The sequence below is a fragment of the Cnephaeus nilssonii genome (genome assembly GCF_951640355.1).
Source record: "Cnephaeus nilssonii genome assembly, chromosome: 16".
Lineage (NCBI taxonomy): Eukaryota > Metazoa > Chordata > Mammalia > Chiroptera > Vespertilionidae > Cnephaeus > Cnephaeus nilssonii.
In genome coordinates this window covers 55,453,461-55,466,811 of record NC_137087.1, presented here as the reverse complement: position 1 = coordinate 55,466,811, position 13,351 = coordinate 55,453,461, and the positions used below count along the sequence as shown (strand labels likewise).

Here is a 13,351-nt window from a genome sequence, read left to right as displayed (position 1 = left end):
TCATCTTGTCTGGGCCTCCCTACAAGAAGGAGGCTCTCAGGCCTACAGAGTCCTGGGTCGGGGCCCAGGACCACCCACCTCTGCCCTGAAAGCGGGGAGGGGTGGACAGAAGCTCCAGCCCACACCTTCCTTGGAGTCGCCCCCACCCACGCACAGAGCAGGGTCCAGCCCCGGGGCACCCCTGCCCTGGGGTTGGGGTGAGCAGGCTCTGGCGCCTCCAGGCCACCCCCTCCCTCCCACCCCAGCTCCAGGCCGCCTCCTCTGGTTTAAGGGAGAGGGGGAGGGGCATCCACGTTCTCTAGGGAGCAGAGGGAAGCCCCGAGAAGTGACCCCGTTTCTGAATGAAATTGAGCTGCCATTTTCATCTTCTTCCCAAATGTCAGCAGCGTTAGATCAGATTAGGAGCTAATCTCTTGCCAAAATTCATTTCGGAACAAGAGAGGTGGCGGTGGGTGGGGTGGAGGTTTATTGTTTGTTTCGGTATTTTCCCCTCCCCCTGCACACACACTTCCCCGTCACTTGGGCGGGAGTGGGGGGTAAAAATCGGAATAGACCCCGCACTGAGGCCCGAAGGCGGCCTCGGGGACAGGAAGGCGGGCGCCCGGCCCTGCGCTCCGCCAGCCAGCGAGCCAGCGCGGGGGTTCCCCGAATGCTCCGATGGCTCCCAGGCCCCAGGGCGTCCTTCTCGGCCCGGAGAGGAGCGAACCCTTGGCCGGAGCATCCCCTCCCACCCCACCCCCCATCCCCCACCCCCCAGACACACACCGAGGGATGGGCACTGGGAGGGTTTCAATGCCCGCACCGCGTCCTCCCTGCCAGAGGTCCCGCCCCCTCCAGCCTCTCCCCAGGGAAGGCAGGCAGGCGCAAACGGGGAAAGAAAAAGCCATTGCGACCAGAGAGAGAGGAGAAACGAGGGAAATAAACGCCCAAATGAACTGGTCAGTACCTTGCAGGAGGCCTCCTTTGACAAGTGACCAGAACTCAGCCGCTGGCCTGAATGCATAATGACCCTCCAGTGAAAATTCCCCATCTAATTTGATATTTGGTTCTTTGCAGAAGCTATAGCCTTCGTAAATAATATACAAAGTAAGAAACCTAATCCCGCCTGCTAGAATGTTTAATTCATCATGATGCGAGCTAATTGGAAGGTGATTATATGGTAATTGCTCATTAGTGGTGTATATTTATCGCTGTACCTTATGTCAAGGCCATGGGGATTGTGTAGAGTCTGTTCTCTCATTTCAAGGATCAATTTCAGAAGCAGGAGCAAAGCAGGCAAGATCAAGTTCTTCCTGACGTCAGGGTCCAGCCGAGGGCTATGGAGACCCGCGCTATATATAGGGCCTGGAGCGGGCTGGGGACAGGGGCAGCTTGGGGCTGGGCTGAGCCGGGAGCCCGGAGGTGCGGGGCAGCCAGCCCACTGCCGGGCGAAGCTGGTCCTCCCTTACAGAGAGAGGCGAGGTGTGGGGCTGGGGAACCCGGGAGATTTCCAATGGACCCCATCCCAGGCACCTCCCAGGCCCTTCCGGTGCTGTCTTGGCCTCGAGCCTTCTTCCGGGAGAAAGACCTTCCCCTCTGCACTTCCTCTCGGGCTCCTCCCGCCTGTGCGGAGGGGCAGTCGCTGTGGGGTAGAAAGGGAGACCAGAGCGGGAAGGTGGGGTGTGGCTGGAAGGGAAAGATCGAATTCAGAGTGGCGGGGACCTGGGATCGCTCCCCCATCGGACCCCCGATGAGTCCGGCAACTCCCAACTCCTCCCAAAATTAGCTCAGTTCCCCCACCCAGCGAACTGGGGTGCTTGGCCTGGTTAATGCAAAGGGAGGAGGAACTCGGAGTCTCTCTCCGGGGTTGATGGAGAGACCAGGGCGAATGAACTCAAAGCTCGAAGAAAGGCACGACATAAGCCCAACCCAGCTCCCAGGCCAGCGCCTGGGCGGGAACGTGAGCGTGGGGGAGGCGGGGAGACGGATCTGAAATCCCCAGGGTGCCCAGGAAAGAGGTGGGCTCAGCCTGCAGGTGGGAGTGGGGGCAGACACGAGGCCTGGGGCCTCCGAAGCTTGATGGCTGCAGCCCGCACACTTGCACGTGGGCACGATCTTTGGCGCGCTCTGGCGCCCCCAGAGGAGTGCGAGGCGCCTTTGCCCTACCTGGACCCCAGCCCGTGGCTCCCAGTACCCTTCCTAGCAGCCCGGGGCCCTCCCAATCGCCCGACCCCCCCTCTCCACCTCGGGCAACAGGCACTAATGAACAAAAGGCCAATTAGACGCTGGGGCGCGGCTGATGAATGGACCTTTCGCTTTCAAGTGTGGCCCGCCTCGGGTTTCCTGGTGCTCAGGGTCTCTCGCTGGGAGAAGCCGCCTCCCCTAGCAGGGTCACTACTGGGGTCAGCAAGTTCTCAAAACTCCCACTTCCCCCAGCTACGTACGGGGCTGGTTTGGGGAAGTAAATCGGGCGGTGAGTGGAGCCGCGTACGAGGCGCGCCTGTGGCCCGCAGCTGGGCCTCCGTCCGGCCCATCAACCCAACGCTGTCGGCCCAGTTCCCCTCCCGCCTGGCCGGTGGCTGCTCTGAACAGGCAGCAAGTAAATCACACTCTGATTGCCGGAATAATAAAGGCCCGCCTAGGAAAACGCAGTTACAAAAAACGACCCTTGTTTGCCAAACTCCGGAGCCAGTGGTGCGCTGTGGGAATTATACCCCAGCTCAGGCCTCCTCCACACACACACACACACACACACACACACACACACACACGCACACACGCCTAGATCCCGAGAAACACGCAAATACTGCCCGGGCTCTGGGCATAGGCGCCATCACACGGGAACCCCCACGCAAACACGAAATGTTGCTGAGGGAGAGACACGCTGAGGCCATTCCCATCGTCTGGTTTACAACCGCGGCCGGACTCCCCGATGGGCACCGTGCAACCGACACGGCTCAGGTTCCATACACAACCGTGTCCTCGGCGCTCTCATTGCCGCCGCACAGCTACACGCTCCTGCCCAACTCCGTGCAACCCCGGTGCACACGGAAAGCTGGGCGGCTCGGCACTCACAACTACACACGCAGCCTGGTCTCTCCAGCCTCTCACGCAGTCAGCACGATCCGCAGCCTCACACCCTGCCTTCCGACCTGGCTCAGGCACACAATCACATCGCCACACCAACACCACTGTTTCGCAGCCCTCACTCACACTCGACCTATGCAAACACACAAGCACGGCCTCTCACCCTCACGTAACATCCACACCCTCACTTCCACTAGCAACTGCACGCAGGCGGGCAGCCCGGCCCACAGGCCCCCGCTGCAGACCAGGGCCGGGGCCAGGCCTCCCCACGGCCAGAGGCCCTCCCCAGGCGGCCCTGGAGTCCCTGGACTTTGTTTCCTGCTACTCGAGGCGGGGACGGGGGAGGAGCCGAGGTTCCCACGGCTGCGCGCAGGCCCGAGCCCCCTTTCTGCCTGGCCCGCTTGGCGCGGCTCTCTGCCTGCCACAATCCGCCCCTAGCACAAAAGTGGCCCGGCAGGTTCCCGGCCGCCGCCGACGCACCCGCTGCAGCTCGGCTGGCTTCGCTGCCAGGAGCAGAGTCAGAGGGAGCTGGGGCCACCGGCCACTCAGGACGAGAAGCAGAAAGGGGGTCATGCCCCCGGTGGGGGGGTCCAAGGTTTCTCCCACCTCCAGAGTTGCTGGTGCCTTGAACCACCCTCCCCCAACCCCCACCTCCTGTCCCCCGCAGCCGGGCCCTGGGCCTCTTCCCCAACTCAAAACGCACGCTGAACCCACGTGTACCTCGCAGGAAGGAGAATGTAGTTGGGGCCCACAGGCAATATACATCCCTTTTGACTCTCTCTGGGAAGTGCAAACTGACCTCCGGCCTCTCCTCTCCCCAAATCCACTGGGCACAGGGGGACGCTCAGGGGTGGCCCACAGGTAACCAACAAGGGAGCCGGACGTGGATCAAACATGTAAACTGCATTCCGATGTTGGGAAGCGGGCAGGACACAAGGCCACATGCGTGCGGTTCGCCATGTTCGGGGAGGAACGCAGAACCTGGCCCTCGATGCCCACAGAGCCCTGCCGGGGCATCCAGGGCTGGCACCCATAAAACACCAGAGAGGACCCAGGCCTGGGGCACACGGCTCCCACACACCCCTGGTCCGGAAGGCTGCGGCCCAGCCCGCGCGCACGGCGAAGGGGACGCAGCCATGAGGCACGCGCGCCCGTACCCTGCCCTGCGCGCCCCGTGCCCAGATAGCCATCGTGGGATGGCATCTCGCAAATATTTATATTCTTCAGCGCCACGGCAGCCCGCGTCCACATTAGACGTTCTAATCCTGCCACTTTAAATAGATGAATTAATAAAGCAAACGAGCGGCTAATAAGCTGACTGTCCTGCCTTCTGGAGGTGGGGGAAGGACGCGCAAGTGCGCCAAATTTGTTTGCAGTGGATCAAGGCGAGCCGCCTCTGCTTCACTTTCTTTATCTTAATTCCGACTTGAAAAGATATAATTATCTAGTTTGAACAGAGCTGCTATCAAATCCTTCTCTGGGCCGGGAAGGGGGGCGTTGGAGTGGATTGCGGGCCTCTGAGCCGCTCAGTGCAGCCGGAGATAGCGCGTAATGAAGATGTGGAGGCCCGAGATACAAAGGGCATTAACCTCATTAGCATGAAACCTTTTCTTCTTACCATTGTGGGACCCTTTCAGCCGCCTAATCCCCCCTATTTTCAAAGCTTGGTTTGTAATAAAGCTTTTAGGTGGGGTTTTTTTTCCAAAGCTAATGGTATTCTCTGATGATTTTATTGCTGTTACACTACATAGGACGTTGACCAAAAAAAAAAAAATCTTTGTCACCACACCCCCTCTTTTCTTGTACATAAAAAAAAAAAGTATATGGTTCTGCAGAAATCAACCTTGTATGAAATTGGGAAATGTTCTTTCCTGGAAAGGCCGGTCTGCAATGCAGCAGGTCTGTGCTCCGGGTTCCAGGAACTCTGGATTTGAGCAAGTGGGTAGAAGGAAAAGGTAACTTGTCCAGACAAACGCGTGGGGTGACGGAGCAGTGACTGAGAGAACTCCGGGCAGCCTGCGTCACAAAGGTCTTGCTGTCCATGGGGCCGAAATCCCCACTTAAGTTTCTGTGATATCCAGGGCAGCACCTGTCCCTTCACTTCCAGAGACAAGCCTGGGTCTCCTGAGGCGGCCCCCCTCCTCTCCTCTCCCCGCCAACAACCTCCTGCACCCCAGTCTCCCCACAACATATACCCCTTCCCAGGAGTCTGCGTGAAAATGAGCACCCGGAACAGCCAGGGTTCTGGAGAGGAAGGGACATGGGGGGTGGGGGGGGGGGGAAGGAGAGACAGGCAGAAATAAAGTAAAAAGAGGGAGAAAGATCAAGAATACATTCCACTTTAAAAAGAGAGGAGGGGATGCGGGGGGGGGGAGAAAGAAAAATTTCCACAGTGCCCTAAAGTCCCCACACGTGCACAGAATGTCTAATCTTAACTTTTCAAGGCAGGATGTTAACAAAGCTTGTATTTTTGCCCTGCATTGTAACTTGGCCTTATCACAGTGTAAAGGGTGGGGAGATTGTCCTAAATTATGTCCAGGCAGCCCCCCTGGATCTGTGGATTAAGAGATTAAAGGAGACCACTGGGCAAGGCCTCCTCTTTCCCCTTCATATTCCTGGTATGATAATTGCTTAAACTGATTTGCACTTTCACAAAAGCTCGCAGGACGCTTTGTAGCTCGAACAGAGCAGACGAGGTTTCTCTATCAATGGAAATAAAACTGATTAATGCAGCCTATCAGGATAAGAAGCAAATGAAGCATGCAAAAACAACCCCGTACCCGAAGGGGGGAGGACGGGGGGGGGGGGGACGGGGGTAGCAAAGTTTCCTCCGAGACTGGTTACAACTTTTAACGTTAAAATTTAGAGGTGGAGGTTTCTCAGGACGCTGGCTTTATGAGGCAGCTGAGGACCTGGGCCCTGCCTTAGCACCCTTCTCAGACTGGGGACAGAGGGAGAGGAAAGAAAGAAAGAAGGACGGGAGAGAGGGACAGAGAGATGGAGAGAGAGATTTGTACTTCGGGGTTTCAAGTCAAAAAAACAATTTAAAAGTCGCAGGATTCCGATTCTGCAAGGTGTTTTCCCCAATCCTGGCGGAATATTCTTCCATACACAACTGTGTGCTTGGATTTTTAAAAGCGGACCAGAGGTGGACAGAAGTAGGCATTTTTTAACCTGCCATTGAAACTAAACGGCCTCGGTAGGCCTTGCAGTGGGCGAAGGTCTGGTTGGAACAACTTTTCCTCCCAATCCTTTTTCTGAAGGACTTAAGTTTTCCTAATCCTCTCCCTTTCCACCCTCATCTCTCTTTAAAACGCCCAAGAATCCATCGGTCTGGCCCTTTTGAAGGTGGGGAGGCCGGGTTTCTTGAGCCTCCTTGGGGAAGGACCACACTCAAATTACGGGACATACTTTTTACAGGAAAAAAAAGAAATTGAGTTTGGTTTCCCAAGACAACTACTCTGAGGGCATATTGATAAATCTTTATTGACAAAATATTGACATTGACATACTTCTTGGAAGTATATAGTGTGTTAGAATTCTAACAAATTAACACAAAACACAAAAATATTTACATTCTGGTATAGAAGACATTAAGGAAGCATTTGTCACTCTCTTTAGTAAGTCTATGATCTTGGAACAGAAACTCAGTGCTTGAAAACTTGCGCCATGTCTTTGGCCACACTTAGCATCATCCCCGCTAACTACAGTCCTTCAGTTTTTTTTGCCATCCATCGATCGACTTCAAGTTTGGAATGGCCTTTGCGTCAATGGTTGAACTCAGCCAATATCTCCAACCACTAAAAGGAGTTTGCTTCGTGATTTTAAGCCTTGGGATGTTAGGAAAGGGAATGTCCAAGAAATAGAATTAATTTAGGTATTTTTTTCCCCAACACAATTCCTGACTCCTCTTGTGGGAACCCTCCCCAGCCACCCCCCCAGCCCCCCATCCGGCCCCCCATTTCTCAGTAAGAGGACCACTATCGCTGAGCCTACTAATTTAGCTTTCACGATCACTTTGACATCAGAAGGTATCAAAAAGTGTTTACAGACTGCACATTTCTCAAAAAACCAAAAAAAAAAAATCAAAATCAAAAGCACACAGAACCTGTCTTTAAAAGGAAAAGAAAATTACAATTCATTTTCTGTCTTTAGACACCATTCGCCCAACAACTGCTACATGCAATTCAAGTTTTTGGACACGTGTGCGATGGGGCTGGGTATGAAATTTCGACCACCGTTATTAGTACTAATTATTTTTAAAGATTGGGGGGGGGGGGGGAAACACTGTGAAGTGCAAAATAAAAAGTCCTGTGCCTGGTTGGGTTTTTTTTTTCTTTTATCATCATCATCATTATCTTTTTTTACAAAGAAAAATAAAGTCGGACTGCGATAAACGGAATACCTGCCAATCATCTTGTCTCGCTGGTTTGGCGTTTGACTGACAGCTCCCCTTGTCAGAGCGCCTGCCGCTTTGCCACATTTAGATCTTTCGCTCTCTCTCTTTCTCTCTCTCTGTCTCTTTCTCTCTCTCTCTCTCAGCTGCCTCTTTAGACAAGGGTTGCATGTTGATCAAGGAGCCTCCATCCTCTGCCTTCGTGGCGCGGCCTCGGACCAGGACGGTGCGCCCTCGCTGCCCAAAGTCTGCGACGCGCTCTCCGCGCTCCCTCTGACTCCCTCTCCCCTTCTCGCTGAATGTGTGTGTGCGGTTGGTTTTTGTTCTGTAGGGTTTTTTCCTCTCTTCTTCCCCTCCTCTCCCTGTCTCTCTGTTTTTGCTCCGCTTTGTCCGTTTCTGTGGGGCTCGGTTTGTGTTTTTAATCGTCTGAGGTCACGTCTATTTCCTCCGGGCTGGCCTGCTTGGTGGCGATCCTCCACCGGTTAATGTGATGCGTCCCTTTTTTCTTTTGTTGCGAATCTGAACCTTCTTCCTCCAGCTTCTGTCTTTTGAACTTCGTCCTCCGGTTCTGAAACCATACTTTTACCTGCGGGCGAGGCAGAAGGAGCGCGTTAGTCCCTCCGCGGCGCCCTCCGACCTCTTCGGCTCCGCCCGGCGGCCCCCGCGGAGACGCGCAAGGCCAGGCCCCCCGCGTGCGTCCTGCGGAGCCTCTGCACCCGCGCCCTTCGGGGAGCAGAGCTGGGCGAGCGGGCGGGCGAGCGGGCGGGCGGGAAGCCTGGCTCCCTGCCCTGGGTCTCCCGAGTCACTTTCCCGGGCTAGGGACCCCAGGGCACCATCCTTCTCACCTTGCCCTGAAGGGGACACCCTCAGTCCGCTGAGCACAAATGCAAGGGAAACCCCTATAAAAATCCTAAGAAAAGCAAAAAGCGACCTGCCCGGAACCCCCTCTACCTCGCCCGGGCAGGGAAGACTGCGCTGCAGCTGCCCAGGCTCCCTGCAGGGCCCAATGTGCTTTCTCTTTTCTGTGGTTTTCCGGGCGTTGCCTAAATATAGCGCTTCCTGTGCAAGGCCCGGGCCTGGGTAGGCAGTCAGGGTCTGTCCGAGCCTCCTTCTCCTTGCCCAGGATTCTTGCAGGTGAGCAGGAGTGGGTGCTAGGGGGGGGGGGTGCTGGAGGAAGCCAGGAGGGATGCGGGGTGCAGCAGCCTGGGGACCAACCCAGCTATTCCACTGCAGTTAGGGAAAGAGGCTCAAAAGTGAAAGCTTCTGAAAGACCTCGGGATAGAGGGGAAGAAATAAACGGAGGAAGAGGAGAGGAGCGAGAGAGAGAGCGCGCCTTCTTGTGCCCCCTCCTGACCAGCTCCCAAGACGGGGCAGGGCCAGGTTCCCACCCTGGTCACATCCCTTACCACCAGGGCTCCTCCAGCAGCCTGGCCTCAGAGCTGCTAGAGGTCCGGGGAGCACGGAGGAAAGCGCTTACTGGGGCTGCAATCCCCGTCGCCCCCTGGGGAACCTGGGCAGCGGGTCTCTATCCAGTGGCCAGAGCGGACAGGAAGGCCACCCTAACTTTCCACCTGGTGCGGTGCAGGTAAGGAAAATGGAGGCGGCCGCACCTCCCCTTTCCTGATCGCACCGCCACGGGCCCGCTGAGGTCGGCTCCGGTCCCTCCTCGGAGAGTCCAGCCCAGGTCCCAGCTTGTTCTCCCCGACAGCCCCAATCCCCCCAAAGCGCCCCACGAAAAAGCGGAGCTGGAACAAGGCTGACTTTAATTTGCTTTGAGTTTGCTAATTGAGGGGAGGACGGTTCATTTCTCCCCCCGGCGCTCGCCCAAGGCGCGCGTCCGTGCGCTCGGGGCTTGACACGCACACAAAGACCGCAGGCGGCGTGGGCAGCGAGGCGGACAAAGACCACCGCCGCCTCCGCTCCCCGGGATGAATCCGCCGGGCCGGCCGCGCCGGGTGCCGGCCCGCACCTACCCGCGAGGCCCTCCTCGGTTTTGTCCGGGGGAAGGAAACGTTTTAAAACAAAAGCCTCGACCTCTTTGCACCGCCCAGAAAAACTGTTACCACTTAATCCGCACGAGAACGTTACTGTTTGCCGCGAACCCTGACCCCGCCCTGCGGCTCCGCGTACAGTAGCGCCTACTGTAGCCCTAAGCCCCCCTCCCGCCCCCGGCCAGGCCAGAGCGGGGACCCCAGGGCGCAGGAAGGGTCTGGTCTGTCCCTTCTCCGCAGCCTCCAGCTCTGATTTAGGGACGCGCCCACGAAGCACGGCCTCCGCCTCCCGACTCTCGGATCCCTTCCTGGGGAGGAACTGGTCTGTGTTCGCACAGAACCTGCCTTTAACCAACTCCCGGGCTTCTCCAGCTTCGACACCCAACACTCCGACACCCCCACTGCTCTCTCCCTCTTCCTGGACCCCAGCCGGGTCCCCCAGACTCTCGCCAAAAGTTTCACCAAAAGTGCGCCTGTGTTAGCCAGGAGCTAAGCCCAGCGGACCGAAGGAGCGATCCAGGCCGCCCCCCTCTCCCTCCCCAGAGCCTGGGGCAGGTGGACTCCTGCGGTCCCTTCTGGAGACCGAGGAAGCCCGGCACCTGGAAACTTCCACACCCTGAGGGGGGGGGGCGTGGAGCCAACGCCTGGGCCCTTTGGCGAAGGCCCGCTCTGAGCTCGGCGCTTGGGCGCCGGCTGCGTGGGTCCAGGGATCGGGGCGGGGGTCGCCGCGCCCGGGCCCCGCTCACCTGAGTTTCCGTGAGGCTGAGGCTGTGCGCCAGCTGCTTCCTCTCGGCGCCCACCACGTAGTGGTTTTTCTCGAAGGCGTGTTCCAGCCTCAGAAGCTGGGATGGGGAAAAGGCGGTTCGGATCCGCTTCGGCTTTCGGGCCAGCGCGTTGTGCAAAAGGAAGCTCTCGGGGCTTGTGTCGTTCCCTGCGGGGGACACAACCGAAGTCCCATTAGGGGGAGGGGGGGGCGGGCGGCCTGGCCCGGGCCTTGCGCTTCTCAGGAGACGGGCTGGCGGGACGCGGCGCTCGGGGCCTGTGCGTAGCCCTGGCGGCTTGGCGGGTGGGGTGCGGGCACCCTCCGGAGGAGGTACTGGCCCGGCTGCAGCGCCCGGACCGCCGGGCCCTCCCTGTGCGGCACCCACCCCGCAGCTGCCCCTGCGGGCCAGTCCCCAGGCTCCTGACCGCCGCGGACTCATCGGCCTCCTGGGCGCGCGGGCCTCGCCTCCTCCGAGCCTGGCGCCCGGGGCAGAGGAGAGGGCGCCTGGGACAGGCCGGGGAATGGGAGCCCACGACCCCCCCCCAAAAAAAACGGCGGCTTTCTCCTCGTTCTCACCGCAGGGAACTCTGACCCAGGCTGGCGAGGCAGCGGACCGATATTCAGAGTTGTCTCGGGGGCTTATTTTTAAATTCTACGTTTAAGTTTTCCCCCCTCCGGAAAAGCGCAGGGGCCCGGCGTGGCTTTGCAGCCGGCTGGGACCGACGTGTCGCCGGCGGGTGCGCTCCGCTTCGGCCGCTCCTGCCTCCCGAGGACCCGGCTCCCCCGCTGCCCGGCTCCGGAGAACTGGGAGGCCCGGGCGAAGGGATCGAAACCCGGGAGTTAGGGAGCTGAGGGGGGCCGATGGGACCCTCCACCACCCCGAAGATCCCGGCTGCTCCGGGCCTGGGGCGAGGACCAGGAGCGCGGCTGGCAGGGGATGCGGAAAGGGAGCCCTCAACTTCGCGAGCAAAGCCAGAGAGTTTGGGGTTTTCTCATCAGGGTGGGAAACAGAGCCACTGGAAGCCCAAACGAAGAAAAACGAACCCACGGTTCAGGCTGGAATGGAGGCAAACCTAGTCCGGGGAGAGAGGTGAACGGCTGTTTTTGTTCTGTTTTTTTAAATGAGGGGCGGGGTGGCGTGTACCCGCGTCTACACTCCGGCAGGAACGCCAAGGGTTAACGCGGGGACCAGCCGCCAGGTATCGATCTGCTGCCGCGGGGGGTAGGTCTTCCCCCGGCTCCCAGCGCTCAACTATTGACTCGCCTCTTTTCCCGGAGTTTTAACTTTGTTTTTTCCACCCCCACCCAGAGAAAAAACAAACAAACAAACAAACAGAAATAGCAAGGAAGGAAGACACCCAAACAGAATTTTCTCCAGCCCTTGCGAGACTCGGCTCATTTCTCTTAAAAGAAAAATAAGTAAAGAAACAAACAAAACCCAGACCGAACCTGCCTTCCCGACGCGGCCGCTCGGCGCCCGGATGGAAAGGGCCGAGCCTCGGCCGGTTTCAATCCGCGCGGGTTCCCGCCCCTGCGGGGCCTCCAAAAAAGCAGGAAAAAAAAAACCCAAAACAAAACCAAATCCCTTGATTTTGCCCTGGGCGCGCGGGAAAAAACAAATCCCTGGATTTTTGCCCCCGGCGCGCGGGTCCCCCTCGCCGCCCCAAGAAAGTCAGAGACCGAGAAGTCACGGGTGTCCGCTGCAGGGACGCGGAGCGGGTGGCGAACGGGGTAGAACGCAGTCGAAGGCGCCCAGACCTCGCCCCTGGGAGCCAAGGTTGCGAGGGCATCGCCGAAAAGACGTGGAGCCTGGGGACCCCGCGGGGTCTGGGGCTCCTCGGCCGCCGCCTGGACCCGCGAGGACTCGGCAACAGCTAGCGGCCGCAGTCCAGTCCCCAAAACTGGCCGCAGCTTCGGAAGCTGGGGGGCACCACCACGCCTGGCCCCTCGCCGCCCCGTTTCCCGAGGGCTCGCGGCCCGCCAGCCGGAGGCACCCCCACCCAGGCCTTGCCCAGCGCCCACCCCGAGCAGGCCCAGGCGGTGCGGGATGCGGCGCGCGGCGGTCCCGCGCGCGACGTGGCACGTACCTTGGAAGCGATGGCCCAGATACCGGTAGCGGTGGATGAGCCACGGGTAGAAGGTGGACGGGTCCCGCTGCTGCGAGGCGAAGAGGGGGTGTGGCGAGTGCGAGGAGGGCAGGGGGTGCGCGGCGAGGGCGTGCGGCGGCGGCACGGGGTGCACCGGCACGGCGGGGTTGGGCGGGTGCGAGACCGCCTCGGCGAACACCAAGTCCGGGTTGGAGTAGACGCCCCTGCCGGCGGCGGCGGCGGCGGCGGCGGCGGCCGAGTGGAAGCCGTTGAGGAACGGGTTGATGGGGCTGGAGTTGGCGTAGCTGAGTGCCGCGGGACGGATGGGGTCCTCGGAGCGCGAGGCGGGCAGGGGACTGTCCTTGGCCACCAGCGACTCGATGGTGAAGCAGCGCTTGGGCGCCGGCTGGAACATGCTGCGCCGCGGAGCTGGCGCCCGGGGCTCCCGGCTCGCGGCGACCGTGGCGCGCTGCCTCCGCCGCCCCGCTGCCCGCGGCGAGGACCGACGAGAATTGGGGACTTGTTTGTTTGGGGTGGGGGTGGGGGGAGGAAAGGAAGAAAGAAAGGAAAGGAAAAAAAGGAAAGGAGGGGGGAGGGGGAGGGAGAGGCAACGCCGAGGATCCCGAGAATCTTGCACCAAACGCGCCCAACCTGGAGAGACGGGGGAAAAAATCCTTCCAGAAGAATTTGCAGGCGTGGATTGGGGTAATTTTTTTTTTTTTTTTTTTGGCGAGATGGCGTGGGGGGATCGGAGTTAGAAACGGGGAGGAGGGGGGAGTTTCTTGGGGGAGGCCAAAAAAAAAAAGTTTTCTCTCCTCTGCAAAAGGCGGGCAGGGCGCCCTAAGTCCAAGGACAATCCATGGAAGTGTTCGCTTCTTCACAAGTTGTGCAAACGATTTGTTAGTTCATGAGCCTAATTAGTGCGGGGATCACATAAACAGCTTCCTCCGAAGCCTGGTAAATGGCTTGATGATTGGTCGCTATTACTCGCCCTGAGGTGGAAGGGGGGAGACTCTTTAAAGTGCGTCAGAGGGAGGCGAGCGCCTGG

General features: G+C 59.0%; 1 protein-coding gene across 3 annotated transcripts; it reads right to left on the bottom strand.

Moving 5' to 3' along the window:
* Window positions 1-7,017: 7,017 nt before the first annotated feature.
* On the bottom strand, window positions 7,018-13,055 carry EMX2 (empty spiracles homeobox 2). Of its 3 annotated transcripts, XM_079793784.1 has the most exons (3): window positions 12,304-13,047; window positions 10,200-10,384; window positions 7,027-8,048 (listed from the first exon to the last, which is right to left on the bottom strand). In XM_079793784.1, the coding sequence occupies exons 1-3, from the start codon at window positions 12,716-12,718 to the stop codon at window positions 7,881-7,883; spliced, it is 768 nt and encodes a 255-aa protein (XP_079649910.1). In that variant the 5' UTR covers window positions 12,719-13,047; the 3' UTR covers window positions 7,027-7,880. The 3 variants fall into 3 exon arrangements, with proteins under 3 accessions (XP_079649911.1, XP_079649910.1, XP_079649909.1); XM_079793785.1 differs by lacking the exon at window positions 10,200-10,384 and having other exon boundaries at window positions 7,018-8,048; window positions 12,304-13,055; XM_079793783.1 differs by lacking the exon at window positions 7,027-8,048 and having other exon boundaries at window positions 8,094-10,384; window positions 12,304-13,052.
* Window positions 13,056-13,351: the final 296 nt, after the last annotated feature.